The sequence below is a fragment of the Callospermophilus lateralis genome, chromosome 13, assembly GCF_048772815.1.
Source record: "Callospermophilus lateralis isolate mCalLat2 chromosome 13, mCalLat2.hap1, whole genome shotgun sequence".
Lineage (NCBI taxonomy): Eukaryota > Metazoa > Chordata > Mammalia > Rodentia > Sciuridae > Callospermophilus > Callospermophilus lateralis.
Genome location: NC_135317.1, coordinates 39,613,157 through 39,634,863, shown reverse-complemented (window position 1 = coordinate 39,634,863; position 21,707 = coordinate 39,613,157). Strand labels below are relative to the sequence as shown.

At 38.5% G+C, this 21,707-nt stretch overlaps 1 protein-coding gene across 1 annotated transcript in view; it reads right to left on the bottom strand.

Moving 5' to 3' along the window:
* Positions 1–21,707, bottom strand: part of Itga8 (integrin subunit alpha 8) — a 168,056-nt gene that overhangs the window by 17,103 nt on the left and 129,246 nt on the right. Inside the window, exons 26-27 of the mRNA XM_076873117.1 lie at positions 16,840–16,968; positions 10,377–10,490 (exon numbers count right to left, since the gene is read on the bottom strand). Of these exons, the coding sequence (XP_076729232.1) occupies positions 10,377–10,490; positions 16,840–16,968 (243 nt within the window). The remainder of the gene's footprint in view (positions 1–10,376; positions 10,491–16,839; positions 16,969–21,707) is intronic.

Genomic DNA, 21,707 nt, shown 5'->3' with positions numbered 1-21,707 from the left:
TATATATTTGGCTTTTTTTTTTCTTTCTAGCTCTTCAGGGTAAATAGCTCCATTCATTTGGAAAAAAATTCTTTTGAAAGTATCACTCTTCTGCTGTTCACTTCTCAGTTAATATTTCCATTTTAACTGAAAGTTGTTTTTTTATTTCTATCTTTGAGAATTTAAAAAAAAATAAAGTTTGGAAATCTTTGCTCATAAAATCTTCTGTGTACTTGGCAATTTCAATCTGATTCCTTACCATCTTCACTGATAGACCCAGGGGAAATTTTAGCCTGGGGATTCTGTGTATGTGAAGATTTTAGTTGAATACTCAAGTACATGTCTATGCTCCCAAACCCCAAACAAAGAAGCCTTTTGTTCATTTCCAAGTTCACTTTAAAAAATTGGTAGAAAATCATATTCCTTCACTTGAGGTTGTATCTTTGGCAAACAAATTGTTCAAGACCTTCCATCTCTGCATCTATTCTAGATAAAAAAGATTTCCTCTTACTTGATTTTCTGCATTTATGAAAGAATAAAATATGAAAGCTTTTTAGCACAAAAATGATGAGGGTCAAAATCTAGAATGTAGAATGTGGAGAACTATATTTCTCTAAGGGATTTTCCTTTCCTCTTTCCTTCATCCCTCCCACTGTTGACCACAGTTGGTTTTCTCACATTTCCATGCATCCCCAATCTTTACTGTTGTTTCTGGTGGTTCATAAACCACTGGACCTTGTTGGGCTTCAGAAATGTCTGAGATCCATCTTAGAGATTCTGATTAATTAAGTCTGGGATGAGAACATATTTGAATACTTTTTGAAACTTTCACATTGTGGTTTAACTTTTTGATTTTTTAAAATTTTAATGTCGTGAGATGTATAATGATGTTTTTGGTCATCAACGGACCACGTATATGATGGTAGTCCCATAAGATTATATTGCCTAGTGGTATCATAGCGGCCTTCATTTAAGTATATTATGTTTACACAATGATGATATTGCCTCCTGAGACATCTCTCTGAGTGCATCTCTATTATCTTTTTCATAAAATAATGTTAAATGATGCCTAGGTTTACTTTTATCTCCAACTAGATGGTACAAATCTTCCATGGCTCCTAGAACTCTGCACTAGGGCTTAATTGATATTGGTTGATGGACCACCTGAATAGAGGATGACTTCAGACATCTAATGATTTGGCAGTTTGATGATCCTACCCCATGTACCAGTCATTTGAGAGCATCTTATAAAAGGCTTAATGTTTTCAATTACTGAATAGGATGTGCAACTTTCTCTTAACTGAATTAGGAAGTTTGGGAAGGCTTAAGAGAAGGTAGTGATATATATTGAGGGCTGCAGTTCACGATGAGGTCTTTCCTTCATTATATATTCACCCATGCAAACCAACACAGCCTAGGGCCTGAGTCAGTTAGGAGGTAGGCAAAGAGTCTGTAAAGACTGAAACTCCTACATCAGCTTGTTCTTTGTTTTAAATTCTCCAAAAGCAAAATTTCTTCTATCCTTGGCAAATAAAAAGGCATCTTTGTCATTTAAAAAAAATTCCCTGGAGTGCCAAGGAATGGGAAATGTGTGTTATTAGGCCATGATCAGCTGTGTTGATGTCAAAGATCTTAGTTCTGCATCATAGGTCCAAGGTGTGGCATGGGTGCGTATTTAACTTATGAGAAATAATTATGGGCAGTGTTACAATATTGATTCCCTGTTTAAAATTGAGTGCTTTCAATTGTGCTCTTTACAAAACAAGTATAATATTCTCACATTAAAAGTAATCTCCTATCCAGCAATTACTCATGTAAGGGCAATCACTGCCATATTAGAGTTGATTGAGGACTGACAAACCAGGTTGTTTAATATTCCTTGACGATATCTGGGGCCTTCTTTTTACCCCAGATAGCTATTAATCCCCGGAAAAATGCCTGCCTTTCTGTCATACTGCATTATTTAAACTGTGGTTTGTAAGCCCACTGGCTGTCTCTATTATGTACTTTCACACAATGGTTTGCTTACAATAATGGTACAAATAAAAATTTTTGGCAACAAATGGAGAGGAGATGAGGCTTCTGAGTTGGTTAAGTACCTAAGCATATCTGTCAAGGTCAAAACCTCTCCCTTTCCTGCCTTTGAACTGCTTAATTCCTTCTCCACAATTATTTTAAAAACACATTTCCATTTTATGAGCCCATGTTTAAATACTCAACATTTCCCAGGAGCTAAGCTTTGTGAGGAGACAAAACCTAAGAAATTGCTGGAGAAACTTTAAATTATAAAGGAAATTTCCATTTTAAGCAACAATCACAGGACAAGGGGTTCATTTAGGATTAGCTAAAATAAAAACTTTTTTTCTGACCCATTTGTATGTTTACAAAGGGATAGAACAAATATAATGCATCAAGTTGCATTAACCATGAATGGTAGACTTTCTAGCCTGGATTAGGGAGGAAGAAAATATTTATCTCCTTCTGGATTTTGTGATAAAACTATTAAAAATCCTCAACATACTATGTGTCTGTGTATACATATACACACACACATCAACATATACAAATATATAGAGAGTTTGCAGTAATGCATTCCTCTCTGGCATTAGGCTTCCAAGACTGAAATACTGAAATAAGCAGAAACTGTGAAAGTATAGAAATTTGGGCTACTGGTGTGGTTAGACACATGGTGACTCATGCCAGTTTTTCTGGTACCCCAGGAAGTGACCCTTTTCCCTGGAAAGACTTCAGAATGTTGATGCAGTTTATTTGGTTTGACTCCTTGTGCTAACAACTTACTGTTTAGCCAGTCCCTCCATTACCAGGAACTTCTTAAATAAGAAACACTGGGTCTTATTTAATAGGAAAATGAAGATGCAGTTTGTACTCCGCTGACCTCTGGAATAGAATGTCACACATAGAATGGAAACATGTAGACTGAAATACTTACTTGACCCTCAATTGAAGGGTTGTAATGATAACTCTTTCATGGAAAAAGCATTCTCCCTCATTTCAGTATGATGTCATGCTCAAAGTAATAGGAGAAGTGCATAGTTACCTTTAGATTGCATGGGCTTGGGGTTCCCTAATCCACCTCTCTTCCAACCCTTAGATAAGAAGCAACAGCAAAAAGCAGAGGGATTCTAAGCAAATTGATGGAATATGAGTGGTAGAGTCATTCTTCTGGTTATTTGATTGAAAAGTTGTGTCATTAGGAAAATGAGCAACCTAAGGAAGCCCGTATTATTTATGAAAAGTGGAATATGACTTGAATAGGCTAATTATAGTTTTCAAATTTATGTCATTTCAATACCTCTGAAATGACATAATTTTTGTTGTTTAGTCTTTGAAGAAACTAGTGTTAAAAATGTATACCTAAGATAATTAAACAATAAAAATCTAACATGACAATTTATCACTGGGACATTAATAATTTCATTCTTAGAATTATTATAGGGTGAAAATAGTTTTTTTTAAACTTATCTTTTTTTATGCTTTCTTTTATCTCATTTAAAGTTCTAAATTTTATGAAAGTCCCTTCAAGAAACCATTTGACATTTTAACATAAAGTTTTGTGTTTAAACTTTCCTTTATAAGGCAAGGGAATGAACAGATTAATGTTAAGTAAATGACACAAAGATTTATATGTAACATTCTGAGATGTAGAATATTTTGCAAAGCTTCTTTGGAGTGCATGCTTGCTTCTGCATTTTTCAATTACAAAATAGCAAGCAACTTGCCTCTCATTTCCTTATAATGGGAAAAGAGTTATGCTTTGCTTCAATGGTAGAAACTGTATCAAACAAGGCAACAGGTTATTACTGGATATCCAGGAGGGTTCTCAGTTTCTGTATCAGCAAAAGAAATAAAAGGGAGCACAATGCCTCATCCATTTAAATATGTCCTTTGGTTGTGCTAAGGAGCATAGATGTTGGTTGAAGGAGACAATTCTCAAAACCTATTCCCCCAGTTGAGTTTAAATCAATTATGACAGCTGTGTGGGGAGGGTCTTGCATTGCTCAGACTTCTGAAGCTACCTGACCTTTGGCTGAGGGCTGGAAACCATGCTGAGAGCACTTAATAGTGCTGATCATCATCTTGGACAGGGAATAAGGAGACAATAATGACCCTTTGGACTTGTTTCTGTCACTTGGTATCCTGGATTGTCTGCCTCATAGGATCAAAAGAATCGAATGAGGATGTGGCTCAGAGTGAAGAGGAAGCCTACTTTTTGACATTGTTAAACCCCTGCTAAGGTTTTCTCCTCAATTTGAGAACCTTATCATCTCAGCCAGAAGTGTTTCACTGGAGAGAAGTAAGAAAGTGAAATGATCACTTCTTTGCCTACAAGACAAGAAGTCCTTACTAAAGTCACTGAACCAGACCAGCTTGTGGTTTGGGTTCAGGACAAGGTGGAAAATATTTGGAAGAAAAGTCAAATGTCATAGCAAACATGACCCAAAGCTCCTCACTGAAGACCTTTCCAGCTGTGCAGAGAGGATCCCCTAGGATTATTCATGCATTCAGCTGTATTTTGTGTCTCAAACTGAGCAGTCAAGGTGCATTTCTAGAGAGGACATTTCAAGCCACTTCTTGTTCATGTTTTCTGGCGACATGCTTTTAACTTTGCCAGAATATTGGCTGCTTTCAAGGTTATCAGCATTAGACCAAGAAGGATAATTTGTTATGATTTGTTTCCTGGTTAGCTTGATTGGTTTCATTCTGAATGAATAGTCAATACATTATGGCCCAGCCAACCCTAGCACTTGTCCACAGGTATTTCAACCATTGCAATGCCAGGCATAGCTTCCCTGGGCAAGGTGCTACACGGCTGCTGGGAGAGTCAAAGACAGAACATTCTTCCTGCCTTAGAGGAGCTCACATTCCTGGGTCAGCTATAAATTTGAGGAAGACTCCCTCCAAATTTAACTTTCAAAGAATGTAATCTCCCCCACTTTTTTTTTCATTGTATATAGCAAAATTTCAATGTTTTATTTGCTAAGCAGTTCTGAATCCAAAAGTTTACTTGTACAGTCCCTAATTACATCCAAGCTTTGAAGTAAAGCCAACACATTTTGCTCCTCAGTCTGAACATCACATCATTTTGCTGTCCTTGCTGGCTAGTGGGGAGAGCAGGAGGTGGTTGTGTTTACTCAAACCTGGAATGCTGCACTTAGTAAAAAGTGGATTTTTGACAAAGGTTTTTGCCTTTCGAGGCAGCAGATGATACCATCATGAAACAAAAGGGGGCCTCATTCTTACCTTATCAGGGGATATAATAAAAGTCAGGAAGCTAGTATTCAACACAGTCCAAATCTTCATTCATAGATATGATAATTGACTATATGAAATAATCTTATAAGTTTGAAGGGAAACATACTTCCCTAAAGTTCTAAAACAGTGCATCCCAGTGGAACTCTCTTCAAGGGCAGAAATGCTTTTGCACAGTCTTGTAGAGGAGTTAAGAGTAGAGACCCCTGAACACTTGAAGTGTGATTAGTGACACTGAGGAAGTGAATATTTAATTTTATTGAAATTAAAATACTTTAAATTTAGATAGTCACATGTGGCTATTACTATTATATTGGGCAATATAATTCAAGAATTATATTTGTACTGGTTTCTGAAATGGCATGTTATAAAATTTATTGTATTCTTAAAAAAAGCTAAAAAGCTTTAATACATAGTATTTATAAAATATCTATACAGTTGTTACAGAACAGTAGTCTAACAGAAGAGTTAGTTTAGCAACCTGTAGCATTGCAATTATGATGTAAAATCTACAGCATGTAGTTTTCACCTAGAAATCTCTTAACAGTTTAGCAAGGTAACATACATAGGACAAAAACTCAAAGATTCCTCCTCTTACTAGTTACTTGACCTAGAGAAGGCCTGGGTCAAGTCTCAGCTTGCTTATCTGTAAAATGCAGCTAATCATCATCATCATCATCATCATAATAATATGCATCCCACAGGATTTCTGTGAGAAGTTATAATTCACACACAAGCATTTACTATCCTGGCGCCTAGTTGTGTGGTGATTACTCAATAGAAACCTTGCTATTTGCAGACATATCTCTTTGGAAAGGTTGGCTGGCTGCTCTTCAAGTTTAGAGAACCATTTAGGTATAGTCTGTTCTGAGTCAACCTAAGTGTAAACACAATACAAAAGAGGCTATTAATAAAGCATGCCGAGTTATTGCTGACTTAAGCTAAGCAGAATAAACATTATAAATAACTTATTAGGAGCGGTTCCATGTGAGTTGCCCATACATCAGTAAAGTTTTAGGAATAAAAGGAGCCTTTAGCCCCATCCCTTCATCTCAAATGGGGAAAAAAAGCCCCATGAAAGTTCACAGAGCTAGTCAGGAATAGCACCAGGCTCTTGCCTCCTGACCCAGTATCTACCAAAGATAGCAAAAACAGAGGAAATCAGGGTCAGGGCTCCTAGAACTTGTTCTAATGTATGCATGTAGTTTTTACCACTTTGCTTATGGGTAGTTTTCACAGAGGAAGGTGTGTATATAAAATTCAGCTGGGTGTGGTGCCGCATGCCTGTAATCCCAGTGACTAGGAGACTGGGGCAGGAATGAGCACATGTTCAAAGCCAGCCTCAGCAACTTAGTGAAGCCCCCATGCCACTTAGCAAGACTCTGTGTCAAAATAAAATATAAAAACGGGCTGGGGATGTGTTAAGCACCCTGGGTTGAATCCCTAGTACCAAAAACATAAATAAAAATAAATAAAATTCAAAAACACACTTTGCCAGTGTTTACCAAAAATACAAAAGGGTCACCATAACTTTATTCTGATTAGAAAATCTGCCCAAGATTAGTGATGAAGTACCTGAGAGTATATTTTTAAAAGTATGTAATGAACTGAAAAGAAAACAGTTATACCCCAAATGCCTTAAACCCAACTAATCTCTTCGCCCTGTACTATTAAGGTTAGTGACATTTTAAACAGTGTATTGTCTGGGTGTGATGGCACACGCCTATAATCCCAGCTTCTCCAGAGGCTGAGGCAAGAGAAGAAGTTCGAGGCCAGCCTGGGCAACTAAGGGAGACCTTGTCTCAAAATAAAATTTAAAAAGAGTTGGGAATATAGCTCAGTGATAGATAGTTTGCCTAGCAAGCCAGAGACCCTGGGTTCAATTCTCAGTACTGGAAAAAAAAAAAAAAGCACACTTACTATATTAATTAATTAAAATATGGTGGCAAAATGGAGTAGCAAAGTTTTAGTGGGAATGTTGGATTGATGACTAGAGGGGGTTGAATAATGTCCCCCCTAAAGTCATGGCCATCCAGAATTTCATAACATGACCTTATGAGGGTCATTACAGATGTAGTTAAGGGAAGGTTAGAGATGAGCATTTAGTAATTAGGATGGGCTCTAATCCAATGAATGTCCTCAGAAGAGACAGAAAGGAGATGACACAAAGACATGGAGCAGGAAGTGATATGAAGACAGGGCAGATACTGGTGTGATGTGTCTGTAGGCCACCAGATGCCAATATGGCTGGCAGCCAGCAAGGGCCAGGAGGGGGCCTGGCATGGTTTCTTCCTCACTGTGTGCAGAAGGAACCGGTTCTGTGCACACCTTAGTTTTACACTTCTGACTGAGGGGGTCAGTGTCTGTAGCTTGAAGATAATCAGCTTGTGGTTGTTACATCAGCTTTTAGGGCACTGACATATTGGTTATGATAGTATCATTCATTTCTAGTTTCATTTGATTAGAGAAAGAACAGGATTTATGACTTATGCTTTAAGTTTCACCTTAAAAAAGTAGAAAAGTAAAGAGTTGGTTAATGTAATTGGGGTAGCCAGACTCCAAGGAGGCCCCAGTGATTCCTGCTTCCTGGTATTTCACACCTGTCTGTGGGTCCCTCCCATACTGAACAGGGGTGATACGCATGAACTTTAGGATATTGGAGAAATGCCAGAATGTGACTTCCAAGGCTAGGTCACAAGAGACATGCAAGATTTGCTCTCTCCTGGCTTGCTTGGGGGAAGCTAACCACTGTGTTAGGAGGGCATTCAATCAGCACCATCTGAACAGGTCCACGGAGCAGGACCTGGCTCTCCTAACATCAATCACTAGCTTTTTATGCATGTCCTTGAACCATCTTGTGGATGGTCCTTCAGCCCCAGTCAATCTTTCAGATTGATTTCAGCCCTCACTGACATTTCAATTGTATCATTCAGTGAAGAGATAACAAGCCAGAAGCACCCAGCTAAGCTGTGGCCAGATTCCTAACTTTCAGGGTGAAAGGATGAATACTTATTATTTTAAGTTGCCAAGTTGGGGGAATTTTTTTATGCAACAATAGGTAACTAATACAGTCAGGACTATAAAATTGTAAAAGAGCTCTTAGTTTCCTCTTCCCTTGAACTATTGTAGTAGATTCCAAACTGTCTCAGTCCTTCTGTATTTTCCTTTGAATGAAAGTTGTTCAATTGAATATTGGGCAAAGACAAATCATCCTTTACAACATATAGTGATAGGGAAAATCCAGGATGAACATGCACGTACCTTTTTTAGTGAAACATCATCAGTACTTTGAAACATTCTCTATATTCTTCCCTGATTGGCCCCTACTCAGGATATATTTACTACTCTAGTGAATTTTGTGTTTTTATTCACTTATTTTCTCTTAGATTTACCAATGAACTGTTTAGTTTTGCTTATTACTGTACTAGACTGAACTACATTATGCTCCTGAGATCCTGCACCCACATTCCCTATAGAGGCAGCCCCCTTTCCCACTCTATCCCGCGACCTTGTTTCACTGGCTTCAGGGCACTTATTTCTGTCTAAAACAGGCTTATGCATGCTTTTGTCACTTCCAACTCCTTTGCTGAGGGGACAGTTCTGTGAAGGTTGGTGCTACATCTACTTTGCTCACTGATATTTCCCTGTGAGGCAGTGCCTGGCACACAGTAGGTGCTCCATAAATATTTGTTGAGTGAACATATAAATAATGGTTTGGCAAAAAAAAAAAAAAAGATTAGTGGTTCACACCTGGGGATGATTTTGTCCCCAGGAAACTGTCGATGTCTGGAGACACATTGGGTTGTCACAAGTGGGTGACAACCTCCTTGTGACATGAACTGTAGGATAGTGGGGAAATGCCAGAATGTGAGGCAGTGCTGTGGAGTCTCCTGTAACGAATGAATGACTCCAACAAAGCAGGATAATCCAGTGCAACATGTTAATAGAGATGATAGCCTTGCCTTCGATAAAAGATGATGATGATGATGATGATGATGATGATGATGATAATGATGATAATAAAGGTGTCCGAATGACCTTTAAAAAGTAACTAGTTTTCTTCCTGTTTGTTTTGGGGACAAAATTAAAAGAATTGTGAAATGAGAGACATATTTTAAATGGTAGAAATCATGAAAACATAGAGAAATAAAATTCTATGTTTATAGGTGGGCTCAAAAGAATTTTCAGTGGCACAATGGACCAGGTGAGTTTTTAAGTACTTAAAAAACTGAGCAAGAATGCACAGATTTGGTTGGAGTTGTAATTTAGTGTTTTAAAGAAGAACCCTGCCTTATTAATAAGGTCTTAAAATATGGTAGTTAGTTAATTACTTAGTTGAATTTCATTTTATTACTGAAAAAGAGATTTTTAAACTTTTAAAATGCAGACAATCAATGGACTTATCCAGAGCAGTAGAGAAACCCACAGTAAAGATAAGGCAAAGCACAGAGCAATCTATAAATTCCACAAACCAGGGTTTCTGCTGAGATGCTTTTATGGTTGGAGCCTGTGCTGGAGGATCACATGATCTGAGGAACTTTCTGGAACACTCTCCTTTTTCCCATTTAAATTGATTTTCTCTTTTCTATTTTTCTGGACACATGGCTTGGCTTGTGTTTCCATACTCGCCATCCTTTCATTAGCGAATATTTATGGGAGACCTACTGTATACCTGGCACTGGGCAGATAGGGGTGAGCCAAGTGAAAATACTTGCTTGACTCTACATTACTACTGAAGGTCTTAGGTCCTCAGGGTGGCTAAATCATCTTTACCTGCAGGGAAAGATGACCTCAACTCCTCCACAGAAATTTCCTTCAAATGTTTTTAGTGAAGCAATGAAAATTTTCAAATTTAAACATATTAAACATCTAAATTAAAAATTTTGCAAATGATAAAAACTTAAAAATTAAGGTGAGAATATTAAGAACTGGGAATGTAGGTCAATGGTAGAAGCTTCCTCACATGTGGGAGGCCCTGGGTTTAATCCCTAGTACAGCAATAAAAACAATTAAAATTAGAAAATCTAAAAATATTTAAATTAAAAATTTATTTTGAAAAGACTTCCCACTGAACTTTTGAGAAGAGGTTCCAGTGAATGGTATGTAGATATATTTTATTTTATTACCTGGAGGAACGTGTGGGCCCACAGTCGAGATCTGACCTTGAGAACTGCACTCTCTCCTCCTTCTAGTCGTCCCACTACACAGGAGATTTGCAAACACTCGATATTTGTACAATTCTGCAACAAAACAAAACAAGACAAAAAACCCAACATCAGGGACAGCACATTAAAAGACAGGGGCAGTTTTATGATTTAGATATGAGGTGTCCCCCAAAAGCTCACATGTGAGACAATGCAAGAAGGTTTGGAGAGGAGGTGATCGGGTTTTAGCATTAACCTAATCAGTGAATTAATCCCTGATGGGATTGTCTGAGTGGTAACTGGAGGCAGGTGGGGTGTGGCTAGAGGAAGTGGTTCAGTGGGTGTGTGGCTATGGGGTATATATTTTGTATCTGGAGAGTGGAGTCTCTCTCTGCTTCTGATCACCATGTGAGCTGCTTTCCTCTGCCACACTCTTCCACCACGATGTTCTGCCTCACCTGAAGAATGGAGCCAGACTTCTGTGGACTAAGACTTCTGAAACTGTGAGCCCTCAAATAAACTTTCCCTCCTCTACAATTGTGTCGACTGGGTCTTTTAGTCATAGCAGTGAAAAATCTGACTAAAACAGGCAGTATCTTTAAATGCTGGTAGAGAATCAACATTAAAGTCTGCTTATTTCCATTTTATTTCTTCAGAAGTCATTACCTTATCTGCAAATTTAATTTAAGGAAAGAACAGACATATTGAAACAACCAAGGACAATCATTACTATTAGTGGTAATGATGCATGGATGTCAGTGGTAAGAGAGAGAAATGCACATTCATAAAATGCAAGTTCTGTTCTAAGTACTCATCTTCTGGAAATAGTCAATGCATTGTTCTGTTTCATTTACTCAGAACCTGGGAAGATGTTTCTTATAGACATTCTTTCCACTAGTTGCTATATTGAGCAAGTGTGGAGAAGGCTACAGAGGAAGCTCCCAAGTCCGTAATCTCAGAGACTCAAAATTATTGACCTATTGATAAGCATTTGTTTCATAACATGATTCTCTCTGCCCAAAAGACTTCCTAGTTGTGGAGTAGGGCCTTCTGTGAATTCTATTCATCAGGCTGTTTTTAACCAGTTCCTTAGGTTTCCCTACTTATAATGGGTCACTCTGAATATATGAGATGCATGATCCTAGAAAGTGTTCATTATGATGACATTTTACCTATCAAACCAATAATATTTTATCAATCATATTTCTGATTGAATTCCAGTATGAAAATTAATGGATGCCCATTTTCTATGTGCCAATGTACAGAATGATACTTCTTTTTTAAAAAAATTTATTTATTTATTGCATTCCTTATTACACATACAGAGCACTATTTTTCGTATCTCTGTACATACAGTATGTTCACACCAACTTATGCCATCATACATGCACTCTTTTTTTTTTGCATTACAGAGTATTTCCTCACTGCTTTGAATTTATCTTAGGGATTATCCTTATTCATTTTTCATGTCTCAAACACTGTACTACAGGTTCCCAATACAAATAAGTCTATTGAACATTATGTGAAGTACTTGACCGAAGCATTTCACTTTAATGAAATTGATAAATAACATAATAACTTGAAGAACATATTACCATAAGAATAATTTTAGGAACAAAGAATTCTCTAAAAACTAAGCAATCAGTAACATATATCAGAATAAATTTTGGTAAGGTCAGATTTGTACATGATGCTTCCAAATATAGGTAACTGGGCTATCCTTGTACCATTAGATTTGGAGCCTGAGGTGCTGATGATGGAAGCAGGAGATCCCAAAGCTCTGCAGTTCCTGGGTCTCATGGGGACGCTTATATTTTTTTATGCTCCACAATTAAGATGCTACTCACTGCTAATCCCACCCTCAGGAGGCAAGAGGGAAGCCAGTTGGTGGCTGTTGTGACCTCCCTGGAGATTTTGATCCTGGTTAGCTAGCTCTGTTGGAGGACTTTGGAGAAGCTGATGTGTGGAATGGCCCTTGAAGAGTGAGAGTTACCTGGAAGAATGGGGTGACTGGCACAAGGTTCTTCTGAACAATGGAAGGGCATGCTCAGGAAAGGGGAGGGCAGGGTACATAGGGGTGAGATGGATAGATGGAAATAAGAAAATCTAGGTAGTAAACAATACTGCTTATGCTAAGGAGCTTAGAGTTCATTCAGAAGGTACTGGAGAACTGGTGTGAAGTTTTTAAATCAAGGGCCCTGATCAGGTTTGTGTTTTAGAGAGATAGGTGGTATTTGAGAAAAAAAAATAGAGTTGAAGGCAGGAGGATAATTAAGAAGCTTGTAGCAAGAGCCCAAATGAGAAATGCTAAGGCCCTGAACAGAGGCATTGAGAATAAAGACAGAAAGGTGAATTTTAGAGAAATTTAGGAAGTAGAATAGACATTTGGAGTTTGCAATAAAGGAGAGAGAGTAGTGGAGGGAGCTCTTTGTATCGGAAGAGGGTGGAAGGGTACTGGTAGGATCCATACTGGTGTTACTAAAATTGAGACTGCTAGAGAGGAGGCACATTTAGTGTGGTCTTGGAGACAAGAGTTTTGAGCAGGTTGGGACTGGGATGGCTATCAGACATGTAGGCAAACCTTTCAAGTCTTGACTGCAAGAAGGGAGGGCTAAGATGGCAGGCTGTATTTAGGCAGGATTGGAGATAGGGTTATGCCAGAAATTTCCCTGAAAAAGCAAAATCAATGGGAGAAAAGCAGAGGTCCAGAAGATGGACATCTGAGGTACAAAGGCATTTAAGGATGGGAAGAGGAGATGTCCCTTTAATTATTCTAAGACAGGGCTAGCCAGAACAGAACGTAGGACAAAACCCATGAGAGAATTTTTTGGAGGGAAGCCAAGGCATGTAATAGTTCCAGAAGGTGGCCAATAGTATCAAATGCTCAAGAGAAACTAAGAAAGATAAGGTTTCTGTAATCAGAGAAGTGAAAGAGAAGACAGAAAAGTTTGGAGAGGATTAGAAGGAGGTGATAATAACAAAAGCAGCAGGAGAACAAGATGAGAAAGGCAAATATAGTCTTAGGTGGAGGAGAATTAGATTTCAGTGTGATAGATACAAAAAATGTTATGCAAATTGGAAGTTATGATCCCAACACAGGATGTTGGCATTTTGCACTTTTAAATTCCTAATCAGAAATGTGATTCAGTAAGTTGTTTTTAACCAAACAAAAACAGTGGGAGGTCTTATTTAGCTTTTGATTTTAGAATAAACTCTGCATAATCACTCTCCAGAGTTGTTTTGACTTGAGGACATAGGGAGGTGTATGATTTGCAAGTTTTGATCCTATAAGGGAAAATGTGAATAAAAGATGAATTAAAATCAGATAAGGAAAAGAAAGATTGCCTTGGCAATCATCCATGAGCAAGTAAGCTTCTATGATATTCAGAAGTTAAAATTTATGTCAAAATATTTAATAAGAAACAATAGAAGGAAAAATATTTGACTCTACAACACAAAGGCACACAATTTTCAGAAGAATTTTAAGTTATTGATCTCCTTTGCCTCAGTGTACTCATGAGACATACACAGAAGTGGAAATTTGAAAAACAAAAACAATCTGAATCTTTATTTTTCACATGGTTAGTTCTATGTGGGTTTGAACATTGGTTTTTCCAAAGGGCTTTTCCCATTTGTAGTGTACATATTAGAATTCTGCAGATGTCAATCATTGTTTTCTGTTTCATTATTCACCCTGGAAGCTTTTCCTTAATGACAATATACAGAGCTGTATAAATTTATGGGACAGGCATGTATATAGTATACGGTTATAAAATTTATAGGTACTTGAATCATAATCTGCCAATTAGAGCTTTTTGCTATGTAATTTCAGGCACTTCTATTTTTAACAAACACTCCTTGCTTGACCTCAGTTTAACTGTCCTGTTTGCTTGTGCTTTTCTGTCCACTTCCATGTTTGAACTTTTAATGTCAAGATAAAATAAATGAATGCCAGAGTGTTTGAAACATATGTTTAAAGCATCATTTTGACCATTTGAAGCATATATGTGGCACTGGATATGTTTACATTGTTTTGCAACCATCACTACTGTCCATCTCCAGAACTTTCTCATTCCAAATTAAAATTAAGGCTCTGGAAACCACTCCCCGCTTTTTTAAATCAATGAACTAGAGATTTGGGATTTGAGTCTGTTCACTCTAACACCCTCTCTTTGATGGCTGTTTACTAACACTAATAAATTGTTATCGATGTGCTGGGTAACATGTTCAATTCTCAGGACTATGAATAATCCTTTGCGGCATTATCCTACTTTATTGAACTGAAATAAATGATTAGGATTACCAGGGTTTAAAGAAATATTTGTCTCTGCTTTAAAAAAAAAACAATAATAAACTAATTCCAAGTTAGTATAGGAGGGTGGGAACAGAAAGGAAGTCAATTTAGGACTTCTCCAGTTTCCCATCTAGGATCCTGTTTATCTTCCTCAAGGCTCGCATGCTTCTCAGCACGTGGCTGGCTCAGACAGGGCCCCTGAATGAACTGATCTGGACTCAGAACTCAAGGAAAAGCGGAGCCTGCAGGTAGGGGGTTTTCATTAGGTATCTTTCCCAAATCTGGCCTTTATTGGAACTTCTCTGCCTCTGCCCTCCTCAACATGTACTAGCATGTAGTTGATTCTTCTAATTTAGCCAAGAATGATGCTATATGTATCCAGTGCATCCTCTGTTTTAGTTGAGGAGTCCAATAACCTTCACTCCTACCATTATTCTAAGCTTTATCTCCTGAAATTCCTTGCTAACTTTCAATTTTTCATTTCTGTGAATTCAACTGATTATTACCCCTCTTCCAGTCATACAAATGCTAAAATCAGGGATTCAATTCCTCAAGCATAGTTTCATTCCCTTCAGCTATTTTGAATTATCACAGTTTCATAACTGGCTCAAATAATTATATTCCCCCAAGCAGCTGTTCATTGTCATAACAGTCATTTTATTTCAGATTCAGTAGGTAGAGGGGCTAGTGAATTGAGTCTCCATCATCACTATCTTTTTAACTGCTTGCAATATATTTAGTTAGAGTTGAATTGAGGGTTCAGATGGAATGTCACACCAAGAGCATTTTGGAGGTGACTCTAAAAGCTATTAGTAGTGGCCACGATAACTTCATCCACTGTGTCATTCATACATTTGCTCAACAAATGAGCCAGGCACTGGGCTATACCCTGAAGAAAAAATACTAAGGAAACTAAACATATTCTTATCCTCATGGGTTTTCAACAGAGCAAACAGGTAGGGAGAGAAGATTACCCAAGGGCCAGAGCCCAGCGGTACCTGGATGAGCCCAGGAGTGAATCCAACATGGACCAGAAGTGTGGATCTGGGTGTTTCATGGCTCGTGACCAGCAAGGAAGGTGACTGTGGCCCCTGTAGAAATAACTACAGAGTCCTCTTTGGCTCAAATGCTGCTTTCTCTTCCTTATTCTTTTCTTGCCCTTGAGACCACCTGCCAAGTGTCTCTCCCTTTTGCTAACCTCTTTGGATTGACTATTCTTGGCTTTGGGTAGTTATGGCTCTTGGCTGAGCGCCACCCCAAGATAATGCATCTTTGATTGAGCTTCTGTACTGAAGCTGTGGGGCAGGAAGCACCTACCCAATCCCTGTACCATCCAAGTGCTGGGACACTGTTCTAGGCCTGTCCCTACCCCAATCCTCTAAGTGTCTCTGCCCAGGATGATGAATTCTGGGGTGATTACATGTGCAAGGCTGGAAGATGTGCTTGTATGGTCTTACTCTTTATGGAACTGCTCTGTGGAACAGGGCTAAATTGCTCCTTGAAGCTCATTTTTAGCCTTTGCCACATGGTCAGGGGAGCAGTGGATGTTCCTGTGAGGAGATAAAGTTCTAAAAACAACATTGGGGTGAGTAGGAGAACTGCATCAAAAATACTGACTCATGAATGCTTTGTAAAGTCTTGCAAAGTCCAGCCTAGGCTCAACCTAGAGCAACTACGGACCCTAACACTATGACGCTACAGGGATTATGACCCAGGAAGTCTGAACACACCATTTCCTACTCTTCTGGATGGGCAGAGGACTCTGAGATTTAGGACAGGAAGGTTCTCAGGGCCCAGTGAATGAACAGCCCTCCTTCAAGCTCACTTCAGACTCTCTGTGGATAGGTTAACAACTGAACCTTCATGTCCTTAAAATGGATTAAAGGTCGCATTTGATGTTTTCATCCTTATTTCTCTAAAGCAGCCTCCAAGACAGGTTTAGAAGAACAAAAAGGTCATATCACAAATGCTCCTTGATCCTCACAGAAAAGTCACTTTCATTTCTTACAATATGTACTGCCAAAATATGTCAGGCATATCTGAGCATCAGAGGAGACTGCAAATAAGACTTGAAGTTAAAACCCTCTGTATCTGGGATTTCTGACGGGTCCAGTCATTCTCTTCAGATCTATGCACACAGAGACGACTCACCAGTATTTTTGTGGGACTCTGCCTGTGGAGCTGGACACCAGGCACATCCCGCTTTCTGACAAGATGAGGAATGGTAGAGTTTCGCAGAAAGGCACTGAGCTCAGGGGTGTCCTCTGGGGAGGCCGCAGGCTGCAAACAGAAAGTGGAAGAGAACATACACAATTGCATTAACAGTTGTTACCTTTCATTAGCCTTGAACTCTAGGCAGTTTTCGCTCCCAAGTGAATCGGATTCATAGGAGGGTTCAGACATGTGATTTACCAGCAAGATGTGCGACAGCAAAATGACCTGCACTGACAAGGAATGAGCCTTTCCACTCTCCAGTTACAGGAATTCATGAAGCATGGGGGAAACGCATTCTTGGGAAGTTTGTCTTGTAAGGATAAGATTTTAAGCAGAAGCAATTTCCCCAGAAGGCTAGAAAATGTGTAGCTGATTTTCAGACATGAGTTACTTTCCTCTCATTATATTTGGAGCTGGCAAAACTCAGGGTGGAAAGATGGCTTTTGAGGTAGCAGAAAAGAGGGAAAATAACCCCATGTGATCAAGGGCCTCATGTTTGCATGACTGCACCCCACATTCCAGTGCTTGGGAGAAGTGTCCCTCAGGAGAGAACCATGTCCTAGTGAAAATGACTTTTGCAAAGCATGCCCCATGCACACGATGCTTTGTTTTCAGCCCTGAGTTTATTTTGAAAGTGTTCTAGAACTGGTGATTTTATCTCAAGCTTCATGCTGGGTACATCCAATGGCTGGGAAAAAAAAATATTTTGAGAGTTCCAATACATAACACATAATATCCTATTTACATTCTTTATTTGAGATGCACTGACTATACAAACCTCATTTTCTTCCCCTCCCACCCCCCACTTCCATCTTGAGAATTCTGTCTTCTTTAACCTGGTTTTCCTTCAGGTCATGGAAGGGAAGCAATACTAATATACGTAGCTCTATGGAATGAAAAAAGAAATTTCTACATTGCAGATGTAGGATGCACCACATAAGGTAAGTCATAAGGATCTGGAGAAATCTACTGGATAGACAGAAAGAGTCGAGTCCACACTCCCTAGCATGACTTGTACAAGTCTCTACCCACTGATCACTGCCTTTGCCTGCCTTCTTCAGCTTCATCTCTCACTGAGAGCTGCCCACATCCAGCGCTCCAGTATGCAGAACCATGCTGCATCCTGAGCTGCACCTGGCTAATGCCTGACCTGTTTCATGTTGCACATGCTTGCTCTGGTGCCCGTCAGTGTCTATCAAACCGAACCACAATTTCTGCTAACTGCTCTAAGTTGCCCAGTGAGAACATGTATGTGAGAAGCACAGTCATATTCAACCTCCCAGGAAGAACACACAGGCTGAGAAAGAAGATTCAGCCAGGAAAACTCAGATGGGGAAATCAGATGTAAGAGGTAGTCCAGGAAAGTGTGGTTTTAAAGAAGCCCAAGGAAAAGAAAATTGCAAAAATAAACAACTAAGGATGCCAAGAGATGCTGAGAGGTAGTAAAGAAGGGTGAGAAAAAAATCTGTTGATTAAGAAATCATAGATGGCTGGGCGCAGTGGTACATCCCTGTAATCCCAGTGATTTGGGAGACTGAGGCAGGAAGATTGCAAATTCAAAGCTTCAGCAACCCTGCAAGGCCCTGAGCAACTTAGAAAGACTCTGTCTCAAAATAAAAAAAATAAAAAGGGCTGGGGATGCGGCTCAGTGGTAAATTGTCCTGGGGTTAAATCCCCAGTACAACCCCAGCCCCCCGCCCCCAAAAGAAATCATGGATGCCCTTTGATTGATGGTACAGGCAAAAATCAAACTGCAGTAGCTAAAGAGTGAATGGAAAAATAATTATTTGAAAAAGTATAAGTTTAAATCTTTCTATTACTCTCATTAAAATAATTTCTAATGGTTCTGAGTTGAAATGAAACTTGTCCTCCAAATAAAGTAGCAAAACAAAACATTAATTTTCCTAGCAACACTATGTCTAACAGAGGAAAAAGGACAATCTAAACCTTATGGACAAATGTAAGTAATTGATTAAATGAATTAGGATACATGTATACAAGACTAGATATTTTTAAAAAGCAATATAGAACTATATTTTAATTTAGAAAGATACATGTATTAGGGGGAAAGTCAGGTTACACTATAGCATTATGTAATTAAGCTGTACTTATTAATAGAAAAAGTGATGCATACCTATTCTATGTATCTATAAATAGAAAAAGGCTGGAAGAGTAGTCATCAAAGTTTACCAGTGGTAGAGACTTGATGATAGATATCAGGGAAGTTTTGCCAATTTCCATTTCAGATATAACAATGACATTGGGAACTTTAAAAGAATATTCTTATCTATTGGCAATATACAGTGCAACCCTTATAGGAATGAAAAATGAAAATATAAAACCTAAGTTAATAGAACACATAAAAGTTAACGGGTGGGAACACCACTAGAGGTATAAAATTTCCTTCAATATATTGCCTGATATATTCTTATGATGGATATTTAGGTTTTTTTTTAATATGAAAAGTTTTAAAAATTCTAATTAAATTAGAAATAATGAAGTAGGGATAGCAAGTTCAGTTTAGCTGTAAATAGAAGAAAAAGAGGCCTATTCCTGGAAGAGGGCACAGGGCAGTGTTATTTGGCTGTTTGTTTGTTTTACAGTTGCAGGAAATTTTAGAAAGTTTACAGGATCCAAGGAAGGAACCAGTAGAAAGGGGAAGGTAGGATATACAGGAAATGGGAGACATTTGATGCGGCAAAATTAGACTAGGAGCTAGAGGAACAGTTGCCCTTCCTCTGAAGGTGATGAAGAGGAGTCGTGAATGGATGAGACATGATTAGAAGGTGGGTGGGGCTGGGTGGACTGGCAAGGGGCCAGGGGTTATGATGGGGTAACAGATCATTTTAAGATCACCTGGTAGTAAATGTGAGAGACAGTGGACAGGAAGAGTCGGGAAGGTCTGGAGTAGCCATTGAGGAGAATGAAAAGGATAGATTATCAGAAGAGAAGAATTTCCCATGAGCTTGGCTGTCCCATGAGCAGTTCCTGCCATTAATCCAAAAAGTTGAGCTTGGAAAGGAAATTGAGAATTGGGGAAATCCTTAATTAGTATGATAGTTTCTATCATATACCCTATGTATGTGTTGTTTTCCCTTTTAGAACCACCATGTGTTATTTTTATTTTTATAGGTTGCTGACAATGAACTTTGTAGCTACCAAACTGCAGAGAAGAGGTAATGGAATGAACCAGGGAAAGATTCTTTATTCCCATGTGACAGCCCATGATTGTATTAGAAACATCAGTATTCACCTCAATCAGTATTAGCTATCAACAATAGCCCAACAGCAAGAAATTCCTGCAAGGTTTCATCAGGTACAACTTGTATAGAAATAAGGAACATATTCTACTGGGGTATAGTGTCATTCACAAATATTTGTAACAGTCTCTCAATAAAACACCGGGCTTATTCTGAGCTAGAGAATAAGTCCTTTGCAAGACAGGGGTCAGTGGGACACAGTTCTTTCTTTTGGTAACACTTGGATTTTACAAGTGGTGGAATACCACACTTAAAACACTGTGGTCAAAAGGTCTTCAAGTGGCTTGGAAACTAGTTTTCTCAAATGGCATTCCAGAAATTATTTCAAAGAACAAAACAAGACAAAAAGTAAGGAAGAAGTTATCCAAGAAATGTAAACAATAAAGTCCATTTTCAAGAGGAACATTTGGAGCCATGAACCCACAGCCCATATTTTTCCTGAATCTGAACTCGCTGGAAGTGAAGAGTCCAGCTTCCTAGCACCCTGTTAGGCAGACATTAAATGCTATGAGGAGCGGCTGGTAAACACTTCAGTGGCTGCCTCAGAACAAATGACAATGGCTTTGTTCTGCAATGAGGAAATAATTCTTAGTAAATATGTTTCTCCAGCTGCTACTCCAAATTTGACCCCAGCAAGAGTTATTTTCATAACTCTTCACTCTGGCATAGGTTTTAATTTATAGACCAAAGGGATACTGAGAGGCTAGAATGTGCAATGCAGTCGGACGTGTAACACCGGAAGATAGGGGCTGAAAACCAAAGCCATGTGAGTTACCTTTTTCTTGTTTGTGACTTGTCTTTGGATGCTAGGTATTCCTAGCACACAAGAAACAGTAGATTGTTCTCATGGGCTTCGTGGTCTGTAATTAAATGTAAGTGGGGACAAGTCCATGGGTCCATGTACTTTGTAATTAAGCAAATGTTAAGAGTTTGTGGGGAAAGAAAAAAAAAAACATTTTTTTTCCTCCTGAAAAGTTCATGCAAAGCATACTAGAAGAATCATCACTCACTCCAGAGGTAATATTGGAGCTTTTCCTAGTCTTGGACATAGTGTTTTTGCATTTAAAAATATACATGGGTTGATGGGCTTAGGTCCCCACCCGTAAGGCTGCAGAAACTAGGTTAGCTTGAATGGCATGAATATACTTAACTTAGGAACTAGTACTTTCATATCATTTTTCTATGGTTGGCAAATAACCCTTTAAAAAGATACACACACACACACACACACACACACACACACACAATTTTGATCTCAGGATTCTTCTTCCTTGAAGTTAGACCCAGAATGTGCTGTGATCTTAACACAGGTTATATTTGAGCATCTTTCTCTCTGATGTACAGTCTCACATTCCTTAGTCTTTCCTTAGTCTTTCTAGTATGTGTGTGTGTGTATATATATATATATATAGATATATAGATATAGATATGCAAATAAAATATACTCTTGGGAACCATTTCTTTTTGTCTATCTTCTCCCTGAGATAGCCTTCCAACATGTGTGTGTGTTTGTATATACATATATATGCATATAAAGAGTAAAGG